The 20,694-nt window shown below is 42.6% G+C and overlaps 1 protein-coding gene across 2 annotated transcripts in view; it reads left to right on the top strand.

Moving 5' to 3' along the window:
- The first annotated feature begins 4,765 nt into the window (after positions 1-4,765).
- LOC147245836 (myosin-9-like) overlaps positions 4,766-20,694 on the top strand; it is a 36,074-nt gene continuing 20,145 nt past the window's right edge. For both annotated transcript variants that reach the window (XM_086185172.1, XM_086185171.1), the window contains exons 1-2: positions 4,766-5,009; positions 20,145-20,476. In XM_086185172.1, coding sequence (XP_086041298.1) covers positions 20,150-20,476 — 327 coding nt within the window. In that variant the 5' untranslated portion in view covers positions 4,766-5,009; positions 20,145-20,149. The remainder of the gene's footprint in view (positions 5,010-20,144; positions 20,477-20,694) is intronic.

The raw sequence follows: 20,694 nt of genomic DNA, 5'->3' as shown, positions 1-20,694 counted from the left end.
TTAATGTATTCTAATTTGAGTATTAAAGTGACACTGCAGCTGAAAAGAGAATTTTCCCTGTTCAAGACTCACAAATAGGCATGTTGAGATCACAAAGATGTTTTTTCCTCCTGCATCCCCTTTGTTTTGACTCCAGAATGTAGAAAGAGTCAGCTATGCTAATTTTGGCATCTAAACTAATGGCCCCTGGGAGCAAACAACAGCAAAACTGCCATAAAAATGTCATTTTACAGACTCTTAAGTCCACTACAGAAACAAACTATAATTCCTGCATATTCCGTCGAGAAAAAAACCCCACTCATGTATCCTCAAGGTAATGCGGAAGTGTTTTGTTTGTTTTTTATTGCTCATACTGAAGTGTTTGTAGAGCAACAGCTGAATGGACGATGCACTTGAGAGTTTGTGAACGGACATTTCAAGAGGTTCTGCTGTTGCCGGCCGTCAATTGCCATAAGTTTCATGCTAAATATACATAGCTGCTTTTGGAGTCACAAAGAAATCATACAGTAGGTGAAGAGCACTTTGTGGGTTCAAGGCACAAGGCACACGAAACTTGAAAGGTAAAAAGTCTTGCTTGAAGCTCCCGGAGATGGTACAGATTGTGTTGTGTGTGTGCGTACTTTGTTCATATGCTGTACCCACGTCCCCACCTGGGGAAGCATGGTAGGTGGAAGTACGCAATCTCAGTTGATTTCGGTCTGTTTCAGATCGTTCTGATCGTCTCAATTAAGATGAACAAATATTAGGAACACATTTCAGTACAAGCCAATGCAAAAGAACAGCAGCAGAAGTTACAGCCTCCAGAACGAACCCAAAACACTTGTAAACAGTTCTATTCAATTAAAAAAAAAAAAAAAAGAGTATTCTAATCCTATCGGGGGGATTTAGCAGCTGTCGTAGTTCGCTGTATTAGCTCTATCATGGTGTCCCTAATAAACTGGCAAGTGCTCTCATGCATGAGGTCTCAGACTCCCACTAAGACAGTCAAGCATGAATGCCCACACACATGAAGTAATTACATGGTGAGAGTGGTTTGCTCCCCTTTTAACATGCTGACACTGAATAGGTCCCTTTCTTTCTAAGCGCATGATATAATAGCTTCACACACCCTGAATTACAGACACACCCTGCCGCTATTACAACCAACCGAAGAGAGAGTAGGTCACAGTGGGAAGGAGAGCGGGAGGTTGGGCGAGGAGGAGGAGGAAGAGGAGGAGGAGGGAGATAGTGAGGTCAGATGTGTCCATATTTGGTCATTCATGCCTTCATTTCAATCTTGCATTTCTTTCAGTGCCCAGGTCTGTTTGTTTTTATTACCATATTGGCATCAAAGTACAACATGTGTAAACACAATGAAGGGTTATACAATTCTAACCCCACATTTTTCATTTTCATTTCAACTTTTTATGGAATCTCTTGTTTGGTGTCTGTTACCTGACTTACTTGAAAGGTTATGGAAAGATTTTCACTAAAGTTTTAGCAAGAATGCATCTCGGCCCGCCGAAGAACACACTGAATTTGGAGATTGATCCAAATCTAGATCCAGGAATTTTCAAAAAGGATTTTTCCCCATTGATATTATCATTATATATTGGATATTTGATATTTGAAGTCTTCTCAAATATTTGATTGCCAGGTAGCATTTTTCACAATCCAAGGAATTTGCCTGAGTATAACTGAATCCAAACACTCAAACAAACACAACCTGCATACTTAAAAATGAGCCTTGACCTGAAAGAACCACAAAACCTTTTGGGAAATCCGTTTATTCATGATTCTTCCAAGAACCAGACCAGACGAGAGATACCCTTCTCTCCTCTGTGTGTGCGTTCGGAAGCTGACGCCTGGAGAATCTGACTGACCACTCGTTAGATTAGTACAATGAACAATAGTGGAATGGCAGGTTAGCACACCTCTTCAAATACACTGTGCTCTGTAGCAGCCTGTGCCTGCATTAGTGTAACTAAGCTTTTACAAAACCTTTATTGGGAATCCATTTAAAATGATGTACCATTACTATAGTATTGTAATCTTAGTACCAGACACATAGCTGGAACTACTTTCCTGACTTGATGCACTTATTTGACACAGCACATCAAACGCCCCGCTGGAACTTGGACTGACAAAACAAAATCATGGTCACCTTTGTAAAAGAGGACAAGGAGGATTACCTCTGGACAAACTAAGATCCTGAACCAGACCTATTTGAGGACTTTTGAAAAGGGTATGCTAGCGCTTACTATCTACTACCATTCATTATGCTAAGCTAACTAGTGGTCAGCAGGTCTCTGTGAGGCTCAGTTCCCTAACGCAGCACTGAGGAGAAGAGGGCTCCATCCTCTTGTCTGGTTCTGGGCAGATGAGTTCATTCCCAAAAAGCTGGCATGACTTAACAGAAAAAAACTAAGTGCAATACTGTTTTTGCAGTAACGTGCAAGCTTAGCTGCTAGGGGATGTAAATAATAACGTGAAAGGCACAAAAAGTGGGGGACTATTGCAGCCTGGTTCCTTTGGTTAAATCATGCTGAAATCTAGGTTTGTGGCGTTTTTATGCACTCGGTGGAGGTTTGCAGTTAGACTGCTCATTTTCCATCTTCAAAGTGGCTTAAAAATTCAAAGTTGTTCTTTCAATTGTTTTGTTTTTTTTAATGTAAAAAGTCCCTGTTTGTTTTACTCCCCCTCATTCTCCAGTCTTTGCCTCCCTCACAATCTGGTTCTGCTCAAGTAGTAGAATGGAGTGACCTTTGACCCATCTGCTGACATTTCGGATATTTCCCATCCATCCCAGTGAGCCAGAGTGTGAGATTTATTGATTTTCCAGCAGACATGCGAAATGTTCAGTTTTGTGCTCTGCTTACATGTGATGCCCAGCTGCTGAGAGTATATGAAAACACACAGACACATTCCTCTCCGTAATGGCAAATAGCAAACATAAATCACACATTGTTCAGAAAATGTGATTTTCCGATGAGTGAGCGTCACGCTTGAGACAGCGTCACTTTATAATGTGGCTACTTTGAATAATCCAGAGCTGCACAGTGTTTATGATGGTGGTGTTGAGACACGTTAGTCAGGTCGCAACAGCATCTGGCATCAAAACAGAAAGTGCTGGATCTTTTCCCTCTTTACACTTTTTCATTATGTGCCATGAAGTCATCTGGGTAAACTTGATTATCTCCTGCTGATCAGAGCTCTGAGTTTATTTTCACACGTTTACACTGAAAGAGTAAAAAAGCCTTATTTTCCAACTGTAATGTCTCCCCGCTGGGTGTGGGACGAGCTTGGCCCTGTGCCCTCGGTTCTACTCGACTCGGATCACTCAATCTTGATCCCGGGAGACTATTCGAGGTAAACAGGCTCACGTTGTCCCGTTCAGTTCTTCTGTGTAAACTTTGGCAGAGGCAGAGAACTTTTGAATCCATCATTTATTTTTTTGTTCACTTCAGTTCACATTCCTATTTTTCTTTTCCCGATGTCCTCATCCAGTTGAACAATTCTCTTTCTAAAAGTCTTCTCGTTTACACCTGCGCCTGCATCAACAGGTGTTCTATTCGTGTCTCTGTACTTTTGACAAGCCAAGAAAAACTAATGCGATGAGTAATGGGAGCAAGTGTTTCCCTCACTATCGTCAATTAAATCTGCACCAGCGGCGGTTCCCATGTAGTGTTAGCATGACTGGACATGCACCTGGGCTTACCTGTTTGAATGATGGGAACCTGTAAGAACAAATCGCCTGACAACACCGCTCTTTAATGGTTAGTTCTTCAAATGATTGAATCACATATCATACAGGAGCACTTGTGCATGTGAATGAATGCAAAACGCTCATGATGTATTCATATTACTGTGCACTACAAAATGAGCTGAGAAGTATAGTTATAGTTTGATCAACCATATTCACTTTTTGTTGCGTTCAGGGGCTCAGACAAGCAAAACACTTATAAAGTTGTGAGATTCCTTTGCCGACACAGGGGCCAAGTAGGTGGAAATTCTTTATTTTTAACCATGACAAGCATTTAGAAGGAGTGGGTGGATTTGTAGGTTGTACAGGAAGACCTCTGAGGAAAAAAAAAACTGTGATTTTGGATTATATAACTGAAAATGGACCTGACTTGAACCAGACACTACTGCTGAGTTTAATGTGTGCTCAAATTTCCTATTTGAGGACAAAACAGCACAGCCATAAACAACTGTATTATTCATAGCACATATGGGAAATATCATAAACCTCTCATGATCTGACAGGCAGGTGTGCCAAGGCCAGAGGAGTTTCACTCCTTTTTTTTGTGGAAACTATTATGTGTAACACAACAAAGTGTATCAACAACCTAAAGAGACAATGGTACTTGCCTGCAACAAACATCTGGAGCCATTGCGGCTTGTTGTTGAAGCAGACAGTGGTTAAATCAGACCCTGATGACACAGAGGGAGAACCTGGATGATGCAGGCCATGCTGGGAATACCTGGTACTTATATGGTCATAAAAATCCTAAGTATGCACATACCTCTCTCATTAAACACAGCTTTATCTCTACCCCCTCCTCCCCTCCACTCTTTCAAGATCAGTTTTTGTCTGCGCCCTGCCCAGTGTGCCCAGTGGCGGTCACCCCTCCGCTCCGCAACGCCCCTGGCCGAAACCTGATTGGTCCAAAGTGTGTGGATTATCAAAACGCGGCGGTCATTGGCCAGAGGGGCGCATACAACCGGGCAGGACCCGCCCCGCCCCGGACCGCACCCCGGCTCCGGCTGGCTACACACCGAATGAAGTTGAGCGAACCAGTGAGCAGCCAGTGGAAGAGGGAGGGCAGAAGGAAGAGGGGGAGAGAGAAAAAAAGAAAGAGTGAGTGAAGCAGAGAAAGAGAGGGAGGAAACGAGCACAGTAGTTAGGCTGAACTCCCTGCGAAATTGCTGCTGTCGACTGGAGAAGAAGTTTGACTCAAGGCGACGCTGACCGAGCCACCCGGTTGTTGTTAGCATCCTTTGAACGGCGTCCTGCACCCCAAACCCAGGTAATATTCCCTGTTTGAGCACTTCAGCCTGCCATGCTCTCTCTCTCCTTCTGTCTGCCCCTTCCATAACTCATTCAATCCTCCCGTCACTCCAGCAAGTGAACCAGGAAGCTCGGCTTGCTAGTTCACGGCGGTGCTGGGTGGAGTGAGACCTCCTAAACTCATTTAAAACTCTACCGCAATTGCGTACATGTATGATTGTATAAACTTTAACGAAAGTGCGTGTGTGGGGCGTGTGGGGTGAGTTAGTTAGGGGGAAAAAAAAAACAGCATCAGCGTTGTGGCAGCTGGCGACAAGCTAGAAGCCATAACGGCGGAGGCAGGAAGTGATTCGCTTGAATGAGTTGCAGAAAAAGGCCGCGGAAGAGTTTCAGCACATGACGGGGAAGAAAACTCGAGTATAGACTGGCCTGCCCCACCGGGGGTATCTGGACGTGTCCAACTTGTTTTGTAGCCGAACATTTTTTTTTTTTTGGCGTGCAGCGGTTAAACAGACTGTGTGTGGCCAGTAATATGTCTGACCGGTGGCATGACGTCACTGTTTCGCCGGTGGACGGAAAAGCGGCGCCCTCGCCGAAACGCGTCATTTGTCCGCGTGCACTTTACTCCCAGCTTGCTTTCTTTATTCCTTTTTTACTTTAGCATGAATAGCGGGGCCCGAGATGGTGCTTCAGGGCCCCTCAACGACACAAAGAATACATTTGACTGTGATTTATTTATCTTGAACGTAATATAACTGATTAAAATTGGTTAGGGAGAGAAAAGAAAGTAAAATTGTAACTTCAAAAAAAACAACAACCCCAAAGCATAGGTTTCTTTTGTTCAAGTTCAGTGCAGATTAAACTATTTAGATCAGAGGTTTTCCAAGTGTGAGGCAGGCCTCCCCAGGGGCGCTCCAGAGAGTTTCAGGGGAGGATTAGTGAGTGGAGGTGAAAGACTATCAAAGGGTCATCATGTAGAACAACCCAAGTGTATGTGGTTTGGCCAAGAGAAATAATATTTGAGTCTTTTTTTTTTTTACAGGGTTTTTCTTTTTATTTCCTTGTTTCAGAGTCAAAATCTAATAAATGACTCAGAACAGACTGTTTTCATGTATTTTATTTTCCCAGACGTTATGTGAAACGGCAGTATAAATCAAGTTTTTTAGCCAAACTAGTATTTCTATGGGATCACATAATAAATATATGAAATGTAAGGAGGGGTAGGGGGTGACTCATCTCACGCTTTATCTCAGGCGAGGCCCACCGTCTCTGAAAACCCCTGATCTAGCATACTACGTCTGACGAACAAAACAAGAGAACCCATTGGACAAAGATGCTTGTAATGAGTTTTTTTTTTTCTTCAATAGTTTAGAAACATTTAAATGATTCCTTACAGACATTCTCAGCAGAAAATACTGGGAGTCCTCTTGTGGTTACCTTGCAGCAGACTGCGACAGACATTTGCCAGGCAAAAAAGTTTTCCGTGGTTTAAGATCTTTTAAAGTATCAAAATGAGTTAATTCAGTTAAAACTTCTACAATCTTTTTTTTTTTTAAAGGGATTTGTGTTTAGAGGCGGGCGGAATAAATTTTTTCCCCTGCAGGCTTTACATATTAAATATGCAGCAATGAATTATTAACATATATAGATCAAGAGACTGATGAAATGAAAATCTTCAAAATGCCAAACACACAAAATACAGAACTGACGGTTGATTTTTATTCGTTCCAACTGACTTGCATGGGACTAGTCGAAGAATATGACTTAGCAAAGACTTGGAACAGTTTAGAAGAACCGCATTATTTGATGTTTCCCATAGGAATTTTTTATTGTTTAGCATAAAACAAATGCGCAAATTTACTTTAGGCCAATGTGAGAGTTTGTTTTTTTGTTTTTTTTTTACAAACTCTGACTATTCTCTGATCGGTTGTGTCTCTAGTGGGTTGTTCTCATCAGGCGAAACAATGCTTAGTCATCATGCACCTTTTAACACAATTGTGCTTTGTCGGAACAAATCATCCTTGCTCCGTTAAACTGAACATCTGTGTTTGGCAAGTAAACAGACTCTGGTATCTGGACCATGTATTGAAGAACTCAGAACTTTGGCTGTCCACCAGCCAAACTTGCTTTATTTGTACAAAGTCGCCTATGAAGAAGGAGGGAGTGCAGCACCTTTTCTGGTTGGTGGTAATCAGAAACATGTACTTATTTATAGCTGACGCTTGCCAACATGCTGTTAAACCACCGCGTGAGCTCACCACACGAACAGCTTTTTGATTTTGAAGCAGACATGTTTGACAAATGAAATAGACATTGCAGTGGCTTAATAATACAACCATTTCCGTGTGTATGTGTAGTCTTATGTACCCTGTTTGTATCTCCTTATCAAGGTCTTGTGTCTGATGGTCGTCCTTCATCGAGCAGCTGTCTGTGTTTGCTATGCTGCTTGGGGTAGATTCACAAGTAACTGCTCAGCCTCGACGGGGCGCATTGGGTGACATGCATGTCATATCCTGTTGTTTTATTTGAGTCACGAATAAAGCTCTGCTAGAGCATTGTGCAATTGACTCTCTGGAGGTTCACTTATTGCCGTTTTCAGTTGAGCGAGCCCCCTGCTGAGATTATTACATTCCATCATTTGTGTGTCAGCAATGTCCATACTGAAACCCCCCCCGGGAGACTCCTGTGTAGGACTGAAGAGACAAAATTAAACACAGGCTTCTTACAGTGTGAGCACTAACCTAGTGTGTGTGTGTGTGTGTGTGTGTCTGATTTTCTTCATGATAGTCTGGGTGAATATGCCTTGTGGATGTTTAGATTTAATGGAAGAACTGTTGTTCCGACTGAGGGAGATCACGTGTGGTTGAGGTGGAATGGGAGTCCAACTTTGCAATATTAGCAGGACACGGCTCACACAAGTTGTCGTAGCAGTGAAGTTTCAGGGTTGTGTGTGTGTGTGTGTGTGTGTGTGTGTGTGTGTGTGTGTGGTTTTTTAAATTTTTTTTTTTAAGGAATTGTTTTGGAATCTTAAGTGTGTGTGTGTGTGTGCTTGTTTTGTCATTCGTTCTCTGGTCCAGTTCTTTATCCAACCCAGGTTGTAAGCACTACAGTTGAAGACTAGCTGACCAAGAGGATTTTCACCTGTGCTGGTGATCAAAAAAACAAAACCAAGGGGTGGTAATTTTTTATTTATTTATTTATTTTTTTAAGCATGGATATCATAAAAGTCACTGATTCCAGTTTAGCTTCTCGATATGAGAATTCACTAGTTTTCGGTGTAGTAAATGCATTTTTTTTTTCCAAGAAGGTCTCCATATTTTGCTGGTAGGCTGCATCTTCTAATCTTTGTTACTGCTGCAGCCATGCGTTTATATTTCCTCTGCTGTCATCTGACACCATTAAAAAGCCTATTTTATTCACTCCAAACCAGTTGATGGAAATGCATATGAAGGGCATTTCCTTTCCTATGACATCATCCACCGTTCAATTGACAGATAAAGTCAAACACTTATACAACAGGCTGAAAATTTTTCCTCTGGAGATGCTGGCCTGAGCTGTCACTCCCTCAACCTGGTGGTCTCCCACTCCCAACAGTGCAGGGCTTTAGACTGTAACTCCATGAGTATAGATGGAGTCTAGTTGGACAGCTGGTGCTCATTTGAGCACCATTGTGTCTCACCCATAGCTGAATGAAGAGCTCAGGAGAGGCAGCAGAAGTAGGGCTTTGGCAAAAAGTTTCTTGGCGACAAAATGTAATCGCACTTGCTTCTTCTGGCTACAAGTATTCTCTTCATTATGGATCGTAAATCACTGGAGTAACTGACGTTTTATAGGAAATGTTTTGCAGTTTGTGCTCAGTGTTTTGGGCTCTCACTTTTTCAAATGTTTTAAGTTTGACTAAAGTTTGAATGCCCACAATGCATTTGAATAAAAAATGACATCCTCAAATGCAAAGAATGAAAAGTCCTGACAAGGAGACTTTTGGTTGGGTTTTGCCTTTTCTAAATACTTGTGCAGTATTTGGTAATATTTAATGTGTGGTTGACGATAACACAAGGCAATGTCATGCTAGTTTCTCACACGCCCCTGTCAGCTGAGATTCATTCATGCAGGCAAGCATTTCAGTCAGAGCAGAGGCTGCTGTCCATTAACCATGGCGGTGCTGAACATGCCATGTCTCACTATGTAGTTATAGTGTTGGTTCTTGTCAACACTGTGTGACATTCAGGCTCAAATCCAGACATGGACGCATTTTAATTTTACTGGTGGCGTGATGGTTGTTAGAGTTGCACTCTGCCAGTCTGTGCTGGCTTGACATTGTGCCACAATGCTGGCCTTTAATTCGGATCTTTCAAACCACTCTTGAGAATGTATTTTCTACTTTTGATCTGCCCAGAAATATTACCTCTGGTTGACATGGTCAATGTAATTATGTTGCCTCTGTCAGAGTGATTGAAGTGACTGGTTTCAAGGGAACATTTCCTCTAGTGTCTGCGTTGGCCTTCCACTGCTGTTTATTCCACGCATTTCCTGGTTGTCTCCTCTGCAGGCCTTTCTGTGCTCCATGCTTCATGTCTGAGTTCTCCCTCCTCCTCCCACCCATGACTGTTTTCCTGTGCTTGTGTTTTTGCTACCACCCCATCAGTTCCTCACTCCGCAGCATGCACCTGTAAGGTTTCAATAGAGCTGAACAATACCAGGAAATATCTGCATTTTGACTGGAATTACACACAAAGGATTAGCTGGGAGTTCTGAGTTTGCAGGACAGTCCTTGACCATGTCTCTTCAAATGATAGCTCAAGGCTGTTCTATTTTTATGGCTTAATAAATTAGGTTTAAAGATTAGAAAGTCGGCACCCGCCTGTCCACTCCCATATGTAATTACTGTAGTTTGGGACATTCTCTGCTGTTGTGCATTTGGCTCTTGAACATGCAAAATGGGGGGCGGGGGAAGCCATACATTGTTAGAGAGGCTTGAAGAAATCATCACTCTAACCCTCAAAAAGTACATCGATCAGCACATCCGTTGACAGTGTTGGGAAAATAGACTTTGTCCATGGTTTTTATGTGTGAGTGGTACACCTGGCAGTCATACTCTTGGAGGTTGTGCAACACATTCACTACAGACTCTGAACTTTGAAGCATGGTGATTCGCCTCTGACTCCTATTGGACATGTCATTCTAAACTTCTGCTACACACCAGATGGCTGTCTGATGTCTGAGTGTATTGTTTGAGGTGATTGTTTGAATGAGATAGACTTACGTCATCTGTTTGCCCTCTTGACTGACTCAGAGGGACTATCCTAAAAAGAGATAACAAGTGATCAGGCTAACAAAGGCCACACAAGAATAAAGAAGTAAAGGCAGCTGTCTTGGAGTGCAGTGAGGATTTCACAAATGTATTGCTCACAAAAAGAAATGTATAGCTTATACTCCCTCTGCATTCTTTCACTGTCTGTTAATTGGCTTACGTAACCCTTTATTTATATAATGGTCAATACTGCCTGTATCGTAGTTCTTAGTCCCATATTGGTACAGTGTTTGAATTTGCTTGAGGCAGTATTTGCTGTTTGGCGAATAATCAGTTGTGCATTCAGTGGCGTAATCGTTTAGTTGTTTGGACGACAGATGTGGAATTTGTTCTATGACCCCGAAAAAGATGTGCTTATCTGACCAACACCCTCTTTTCTACTGTCCTCGTCATGGATGTGCTCGGGCCAATAGAGTGTGGGATGAGTAGTTGGTGTGTGACTAGAGAAGTTGTCAAAAAGCAGTGGATAAATGTTTGAATTGTAACAATATAGGGAGAGAAAGAATTAATGTTTTAATCAAGCAGTTGAGAAATAAAGTTTAGGATACAAGTGCATACCACTGCCAAGTTCCATGTTTAAAAAAAAAAAAGAAAAAAAGGGATGCACCCCTAGATTTATAAATTGTGTTCCATGAAATTTTGTGAACAATGGCCATGGGGTTTCTGTTCAGTCCCGAAAGTCACATAAGTGTCACTGAAAACATAACTAGTATCATTAGGTGTTATCTACTGAAATGGTCACAGGGATCCTTGAGTTCGTCTGATGGGGCCGTGGGGTTTGGGAGGAACCAGTGGGGTGTGCAATGTGCAGAGAGCTATAGTAAGTCCTAGTCTTGGGCCTCTACTTTTTAATGGTTGATGGCATTGGCCAGCCTGCAGTTCAAAGTGAAACTGGAGCTCGGTTCGGGCAGGAATGTGAAAAGTAATGTGGAAAGTGATGTAGATCTGTCATGCAGTGCAGTTATTTTCCAGCAAGGGCTTAATTTACTTCTCAGTCCTCAGAGCCGCTCCGCTTTTGCTTAAGGAAATGCCACCTTCCCTCCTCCTCCTCCTCCTTTAAAAAAAAAAACACAAAAAAAACCCTCCACACAACAAATTCCACAAATGGCAAAATAGTTTTCTCGTTTTGTCATTTCCTTTTTTCTTCCCTTCTCTTCTTCTTACACAGCCCCTCCCATTTTCTGGGAAGAGGGGATGAAGGGGTTAGGGATTTGATGCGTGAGCTCGTAATGAGTTCTGACTGACTCGTACCTTTCGAGTCCCTGTCTGGCACCAGCTCTTTTTGCATGGGTGAACTTGCTGTCGGTAGATGATCGGTCAAGTGAAGGGGATGAAAGTAGTTCAGCCTCAGCACAGGAGGGACAGCGCGGCAGAATTTGTTGGCAGGATTGACATTGTAAGGACATATCTGGGATGGGGACGGAACTGGGAGAGCAGATTTGGCTCCATCTCAGCTGGCTGAGATGTTGTTGGATGCCAATGATGCCATTAGAGCATCATTGACGTTGTTGTTGCTCTATGAATATTGCTGTTAATGGGCATTCAACCCGGTACAGCTGGTTTATGGGTCTCCTTTTAGCTGGAGCAGGAGTGGAGTTCTATGACTGTACATAGGCATGCTGTGGTTGAAAACGTCACAACTCCTGGTTTTTACAGAAACTTGGGGAGAGTCACTGAGGTGGAAAGGAATGAGAGCGAGATGGATGTATGGGCTCACTTTTATAAAGACCAAGGTTGACCTGCTTTCTGAAGACGGAGCCTGAAATGACGCTCTTTAGCGAGTCCCCTTTCCTTTCCTCTAACCCGTTCCTCCTCTGACTTGTTCTCAGAGTCCCGCATAACTTCCTCTGTTTATAACCACACTCTGGTCTCTGTGATGAGGCGGGTTTCTAAAACTGGCCTCCCGCTCTCTTCCTCATGTTATTCATTTCATGGTTCCTCTTACTTTTTAATGTTGCCTGCTGCTTTGACAGGAGACTGCTAACTGTTTTGATTCAGGCATTTTTTTTTTAAGAAGATAATCCTTTAATGGTATATCAGATTCCATAAAAATGTATTACGTTGACTTGTGCCAAGGATTACTTTCCTGGATGACTGTGTCCTACCTCCTCCCTATTCAGTTAATGAGTAATCCTTGTTATGGATAACAAGACGAGCTAATCTCTTCATAAAGGGGTCTCAACAGAGTAGATAGTGAATGCTCTCACAGCTGACTGGTGCTGCAAGGTGACAGGCAATCAAGGAAATCTCGACTTGCAGGATTAAGGAGGGCCTGGCTGGGAGTCGGCAGGAATCCGAGCCACAAACTCACATCAAGGTTGGCTGTAATGAGTGTGAAAGCACACCGCTGAAACTCTGTCAAATCAACGTTCACACCTTGCTTTAACTATGACACACCGTAAGGTGAGGTCCAGGTCTGATGGGAGTGTTTTTTTTTTCTTTCTTTTTTAATTTTAAATCCCGCTTTCAACATAGAACATCTCTTGTCGAATCAGACTAGTGTTAGTGTTATTTTGGTCTTCATGCCACTCTCTGGAGAGGTAGTTTGAAGTGTGTCACTGAGTTTTCTATGTCAAGCATGTGCAGCCGACATCAACACACTGGACTCTGTATCTCTTCTCCCCAACACTCACCTAAATTGGTTGGCACAAAAAAAACCTAGATTTCTAGAAATGCTCTGATCCACCTTTTCATTTTTGATCTGCTAAAGACCTACTGATACTAGAGGTCTTTTTCTTGAATATTATCACTGTAATTATGTTCTTGGCATTATATTCAAGGCTAAGTCATAAGGCTGTAGTAAATCAAACAATTATTTATTTATTTTTACTAAAAGTGCATTCAATTTAAATATGCTGTTTATTAGAAGTGTATGCATCATTGACATGTCTCATGATCTCATGGCAGGTTTACTCGACAGTGCAAGCTGTGGAGTGGAATCTGAATTGGTATGTGGATCCGTGCTAACATTTTGACATCTGATGTGGGAATATTACGATTGGTATTCAGTATTCCATCTCTACCTATTAAGAGATTCAGGTGTTCAGGGAAGGGGAAAGTAGCTTTCTCTTTAAGCTAACTTTGACTGAGGTTGACTTCTTTCTGCATTTCACAATGACATTAAAACCTAGCAAGCTAAGTAAACACAAAAGCTTTGGGTGTGTTCAGCCTGTTCTCTTTCACTTCTTGTTTTTGCCAAACAACAATGTAGCAGGGATTCTAATCAGCCATGTCTCGTATTAAATCCTGCACAGTGCCAATTGATTCAGATGTACTGAAGTGAGTGATTGTGCCTGGACTCCCTAACAGAGACTGAAAGAGCTCAGGTTTGTTCGATCCATGCAGCCACAGAATGGGTGTGCTACCAGTGTGAGTTAATACTGCTATGAAGAAGCCCCTAGAGACACATATGACCTGATAATGTTGTGGGAATAAGAGGCAGGCAAAAACGGAAAGGAGAGCAAGAGATTTTTTGAGAAAGATGTAAGGGAGGCATAATGGATAAAGGACAGAAATTTGTGGAATGCCTGCCTCTCCCTGATAAGGGTGAGTATGGCAGGAATGTGACCCTGAAAAGACTGGATAAACAGAAGAGGGGCTGGTGTGTGGATTGGGTAGGGGGGTGAAGAAGGGAGCCTGGATTCAGCTGAGATGTAGAGCACAACAAGATTTCCCCGTGTAAATTTACAGGACAGTGTCAGCGGGCTTGAAAAGAGTCTGTAGGCGTGAGCTCTGATGGATGTCAGCTGTAGCCTGTGACAGTATTGAGCAAGGATGGAGGGATGCTGGGGTCATGAGAAGAATGGTTCCCCCTCTGCTTTCTTTCTCAGAGATCAGGGTTAATGTGCTGGAACAGATGCAAGACTGCTTTTCTTTCAGAAGATTCTCAAGGGTCTGTCACCTTTACTCAATATAGCTTTGTTGGTCTAAAGTTGACTGGAACATTGTCCAAGTGGAGGAAGTTTTGCCATAATTTGTATGTCCAAAGTACAACATGATTTACTGTAAAAGTGCAAACTTTGTGTACCTCCAAAAATATGTATTTTGGAGAGAGGTTAAGTTCTGGTTATGAAACTGCATTAAAGTTGATTTTTTTAAAAAAAGGGGGGAAAAAAACACATCATTTGACAGAATTGGTTGAATGAAGTGTTTGTGGAAGTAATTAAAGACTTGCATTATTGGTGTTATTTTTATCCAGTTTCTAAGAAATGACTGTCCTTTGTACAAAAGCATTCTTGAGCATGAGAATTTGGCAGCAGCATCCTGTCCCTCTGGACCACATTGCAGTGTGAGCTTACTCTCATGGATGTATTAATCGGGCTAATAAATTATTTCGGATACAAAGAACTGGACCTGACCTGATCTCGTGTGTGTGTGTGTGTGAGTGATATCAGGGAATGTTGACGAGCTAATGAACCCTGTGGTGCAAGGGAAACGGTGTCATTCTCCTGCTGTGTTGGGAAAATAATTGAGACTATAAAAATCTGGAGCACCAGTGTCAGTGAATCTGCAATATGTTCAGTAGGGTGATAACTTTTTTGCAACCTCATATCCCTGTGTCATAAGATGATGAACTTTTATGAATGATTAAATTAAATCCCATTTTAAAATTTATTGGATGAAAAAACCTCACGCACAAAATGTTTTTAAATTCTTTAATCACCAGCTTTTTTGCCAATTCTAGAAATCATACAAAGCACATGCCAGTTTGATTAAAAAAAAAAAATTAATAATGATAATGCATGGCCTATGGAGAACAGTACAAAGTGTCAGAAAACACTCAAAAGGAGGTCACATTGATGTCATTGGTCAGGAGGAATCTCAGGGGGAGGTTGTCCTTGTTGCGGCATGACTCATACAGGTCCTGCATAACTTTGATTGCACGCTCGCAGCATTGGTTGCTTCTGGCAATATCAATGGGCGATTCATCTCTTGTCCAGTGGGTTTCTAAGCATTTGAGACCTTTTGGGTATCCATCCAGTGCAGCTGACAGTTCACCAAAATCTTCAGCACGGAACAATTGGTCGCTGAACCAATGGTCGGCCCATGGGTAAGAAATAAATGTACAGATTTTCTGCAGCCTGATTCGAGTTTCAGGCATCAGAATGAATGCAAGGAGGGCCAGAATGGCACGAGAGTTCCAGCGTGCATTGCTGATGTTAGGAATCTGCTGAAAGTTCACAAAGGGGACCTCGTCTTTCTCAGTGAAGTGACGGAAGACACGCGTGAGGTGGTACAAAAATTTCATGTCGTCTCTCCAACCACCAGTTTCCTTGATCTCAGCCCTTCCATTGCTGAAAACTGCCTTCAGTCGGTCATAATTGTTCATCAAGTCCTTCACAAAAAAGTACTCAATGTTTGGAGATTTGGTTGTGCCATGGAGCTCTTGGCCCATGACTACACATAGGATGCGATCGAGCACATGGTGCTGACAGCTGATGAACTTGGGTCTGGGACTCCCATTCTTTTCAAACATCTGCTGCAGCCGAACGACTACACCTGACTTCTTTCCGGTGTTTACACTTGTCGTGTCAGCAATTATCATCAGAACTGATTCCCATAAGTTGAACTCCTGTAAGACACCCTGGAGCCCTTTTGCAATGGTTGCGGCTGTACCATCCTTCAACTGAAGCACACTCAGCTTGATTTCCTTTTCTTCATTTTTTAGGACCACTGCTTGATGTTCAATGCCATCAATTTTTTTACCATCGAAATGCAAGCTCCACTTTTCCTGATGAAGTGTGCTAACCAGGAGCTGCTTCACTTCAGCAGCTCTCCTGTAGATAGCCTTGTGGATTCCTGGCTGACTTGGGGTTGGGATCTCGATGCCCTCACCAGAAAGCTGACGGCACACCCTTGCTGCTCCGTGAGTCGATAGCTTTGCGCTTGTAACAAGGCGCCTTGCAACACCGGTGGGGTTATGCTTCCTTTTACTTGCTGATACTCCAGCCTCATCTTCCCAAGAACTGTCTTCAGACTCTTGACTGGCATCGCATGAGTCTGTGCCAGTTTCAGAAGAAACTATTTCTGCTGAAGTGGATGCTTTTGGTGAATTGGTCTTATTCCCTGGCAATGTCTTCCTTCGCTTGGATGGGTGGATGGTCTTGGCACCGGCAGGCTTGCCAGTGGAATAACCAACCTGGCCTTTGCTTTGGATTTGAAGTTTGTAGAGATTCTCATCCTCTTTGCACAGCCATTGGCCTTTCACCTGGGTCACATCAAACAGCTCATTCAGTGAATCAACATTTTGCTTCTTTCTGCAATAGTCAGTCTCGTAGGAGCTTTTCTAATTTTGCATGAATGGCTTGATCCGATAAATGCAGAAAGTTCAATGTCATGCTCCATAAAGACTTCAGCTCCACAGCAATCAGACCGACCCTCTCTTTCCGTTGTTTGGCGATGGATTCAAGGGATTTGAAATGTCCTATCACATGGCTTTTCAGAGGCATGCGGCTCCGGTCACTCAGGGGTGCATCATAGACTGCCACATTGGCTCGTCTAGATGGTGCTTGAAACTGCACCAAGTTTTTTGTCCAGGTTTCCTTGTTCTTCTCTGTGGTAGAAGAACTCTTTTTGAACGACATGTTGTACTATACTAAGCAATGGCCTGTTCTGTTGTGTCACTCAGGAACACTTCAGAATGACCTGGACACAGAATGTACAAGATCATACCAGCATGCCAAGGAGGTAATGGAAGATTTCAGAACAGTTGAGAAGGTTATGCAAAGAGTTCTGAAAACTAATAATCATGCACATGAGCTACTGGGTGCCCAGTAGGGTAAGTGATAAGTCTGAGAATGCGAACCTGATTTTGCAAGGGGAAATACTGATTCTCTGGAATTAAGCATTCAATGCTACTCATATTCATCTACTCTAAAAATAACTACCAACATTTATTTCACCTTTTTAGATGTTTAAACACTCCCGTTTGAAGGGTTAGTACACCGGAGACCACCTGTCAATGTTTCCTTGTCGTTATTAGATTTTAATGGGATAAATGTCATTTTGGGCAATTGTAAGCAAATATTCATTCATTCCTGCCACAGGAAATCAGGTTTGAGAAAAAAAAAGTCAAAGTTATTACCCTAATGTTCAGTCTCTTTGCAGCCACTCTAGATTTGGTCTGTGCTCACACCTCCTTCCAATACAGGTAATACTTGTTTAGTCACTTTCTACATGGGCTTAACCACAGCACTCCCTGTCAACATGTATTTATGAGTGTTTCAATGCCTATTAAAGCAGCTTGCATGGGTTTACACTTGTATAATATGTTGTAGTTCATAGTTTGATATGAAAAGTCTGAGTTGTAACTATATTAAATGTTTTGTTTAACTGCAAATATTACAGGAAGTTTTATATAGTTAAGATAGACTTCCCTCTCCATCTTTTTTTTGTGAGGTATTGGGAATAAACAAATCGGATCAGACCTCAAAGTTTTAAAACAGTGAGCTTCTTAAGTACTGTATTAACATTGCTCTCTACATTGGTGTAGCTTTGCCACTGGCACTTCTCCAGATTGCCACGACTTGTTTACAGCCCTTGAGAGAGTCAGTGTTCTTGCAAGATTGAATAACTGGAATGACAATAAATATTTAGTGACACATTTTGTACACTCAATATCCCGAGTAGACACAAACCAGATGGTTGGCCAATGACACACAAACATTAATCTGCTCATTTTTGTTCTAAAGTCACTTTTTTAAAGTCATTTTTAGAATACCATCAACTGTAACAAAAACGTGTGATGTCTAGTAAAATTGACCCCGAAGCCACGTTTAGAGATCCCACGATACTGTCGTAAAAATGGTAAAAGCTTGCATATGTATGCCATTCCTGCATTCTGCAACAGATTTGACATGTAAACACAGCAGCAATACTGTGAACTGTTCCAGATGGACACAGACAGCGACCCTATCCTCTCGTTCTGTCTGCATTTTTATACAGATGGCGAGGTGTTCGAGCAGTTAGCCTGGGAGCGATGTGTAAAACCTTTCTATCTTTGATTTTATCTCTGGAATGTAGAAAGGGGACTGCAGAACATGATTTATTCAGAGATACACATTATCTCTCAAACATCAGCCAGAGTCAACTCCTCTTCTGCTTTCTGACCAACCAGTCAGATATTAACAGAGTCGGACATCATAGGCCTCCCACTAGCAAACACAGCATGTGTAGCAGTACCCAGCCGAGCTGGAGGTGCCTCTGCTGCAAGAGCAACACTTGTGTCTCTGATCTGGGGCAAATGTCTCATCTCTTGCACTCAGACAGTCCAGCTGAAGGAATTTGATCACGTATTCACAGCAGTTAGCCGAGGGGTGACACGCAATCTGACATGGCTGCATGTTGTATGTCGACCTGACCTAACCTGAGCCGACATTTACGCTTGTACATCCCATCAGTGGTGACCTTTGCATTCCTGTGTTGAATGTGAAGAAGGAAGAATAGCCATGGTGTGGTAAAAGAAACCTTTTTGACACAAACACTCTGCTTATTCTTCAACTAGATTATTGCAGGCCTGTAGAATAACACTTATATGGGGTGATGGATAACAGACCTTTTAATATGGGCCAGATTAGACTCAGTCAAAACTAGAGCTGGGTATCACCACTGACCTCCCGATACGATACGATCTCGATACATTAGGTCCCAAGTCGATACAATTTCTGATACGATTCGATACGATAATTTAGTTACAGTACCAATTTTGCTTCGGTACTGGAAGAGATTCTCAAAGGACTAATGCTGTAAATTCAATTGTAAAAGTAACCCTCTAACCTGCTGCATAATTAAACATTAATATTTGCATTGAGAACTGACCATTAAACAATAGTTATACAACGTCATGCACTTTTTATGTAAATATACGACCGACTGTCATTCAAAACAAAAGAGCAACTTAGACTTCCACAAACCGTCAGCAGCTCAGCAAGATGACTCGCGGTGTGGCGAGCTTCAATCGCCCGCGTTTGTAAAACGTGGGACATGAGGGACCAGTGACTGTCAGTGTACTGAGAGGTGATGGTCAAGTAGGAATCGTAGCTCTGCTTGTCCAGCTGTTGCAAGTGATGGCAACTCTCTCTGCTGATTTCATTGCAGTTGCGACGTTGATTTTAACTTCTCTGTACATCTTTGAGATTGTGACTTGAGTCAGTTGTTTCCGTGTCAGTAGCACATACCGTGGTTCCAGTGTCTGGACGAGGGGTCTGAAGCCTATTTTTTCTACTACACAGGATGGTCTGAGGTCCTTGCAGATCAAAATTGCCAGAGCCGAAGTGATGTTCTCTGCACATGGAGACGTGGATGGAAACTTCATCCCAAATGCTTGCAGTGCCTTGTAGTTTCCTGGTTGCTGAGTGTACTCTGGGTGATGCCGAGTCAAATGGCTCCAGAGATTAGTTCTACTTTGCACATTTTGCGCACAGCATTATTTTTGTCAAGTTGGGCGCAGTTTTCTTGCTTCTTAAAGCCGAAGTGCTGCCAGACATCGGCTCTTAAATTTGCTGGAGATTAAAGTTGCGCCTCCGCAGTCTTGTTCTCTGATCGGAGGCACATGGCCTGGATCTCGCGAGATCTGATAATCTGACTGCAATAACGTTGCACTAAGCACTAAATCACGCAAGACTAAAGGGGCAAACAAAAACAAAAAAATAAACGGGTAAAATGTAATGCATTTTAAAAGATCGAAACTGGGATTCATGTATCGATCATCTTTCCTACAAATGTATATTGATAAAATATCGGTATATAGACATTTTAACCCACCTCTAGTCAACACCTCCATTAGTGTTATTCATAATGTTGCAACTCTAACCTCAAACATTCGTTCTTCCTCTCTCTGAACAGCTACCATGTCGGATGCAGACAAGTTCTTGTACGTGGACCGCAATCTGGTCAACAACCCACTGGCACAGGCTGACTGGGCCTCCAAGAAGCTGGTATGGGTTCCCTCGGAGCGCCTTGGCTTTGAGGCCGGCTCTGTGAAGGAGGAGCGCGGTGACGAGTGTGTGGTCGAGCTGGCGGATTCTGGAAAGAAGGTCAGGGTGAACAAGGATGATATTCAGAAGATGAACCCTCCCAAGTTTAGCAAGGTGGAGGACATGGCCGAGCTCACCTGCCTGAACGAGGCGTCTGTGCTCCACAACCTGAAGGAGAGATACTACTCTGGTCTCATATATGTGAGTATGGAGCCTCTCGTACACAAAAAGCATTGAACAAATAAATTTCCCAACACAATTCTTTGTGGTCTTGGAATTAAAAATGGCTGGATGTGTATGTAAATGTGTCCTGGAATTGTGCTGCAAAGTAATTTGTTGGTCATTTTGTACGTGCGCAACATTTCCCTCCAAATTGTCGGACTGGCCTCCTTGTAGAATGTAAATCAGCACTGACCAGA

The sequence above is a fragment of the Aulostomus chinensis genome, chromosome 18 (assembly GCF_037954235.1).
Source record: "Aulostomus chinensis isolate RoL2024-O1b breed Wild chromosome 18, RoL_Achi_v1.0, whole genome shotgun sequence".
NCBI classification, from domain to species: Eukaryota; Metazoa; Chordata; class Actinopteri; order Syngnathiformes; family Aulostomidae; genus Aulostomus; species Aulostomus chinensis.
Note: the sequence above shows the minus strand (reverse complement) of the source record. Positions and strands in the feature narration are given on the sequence as shown.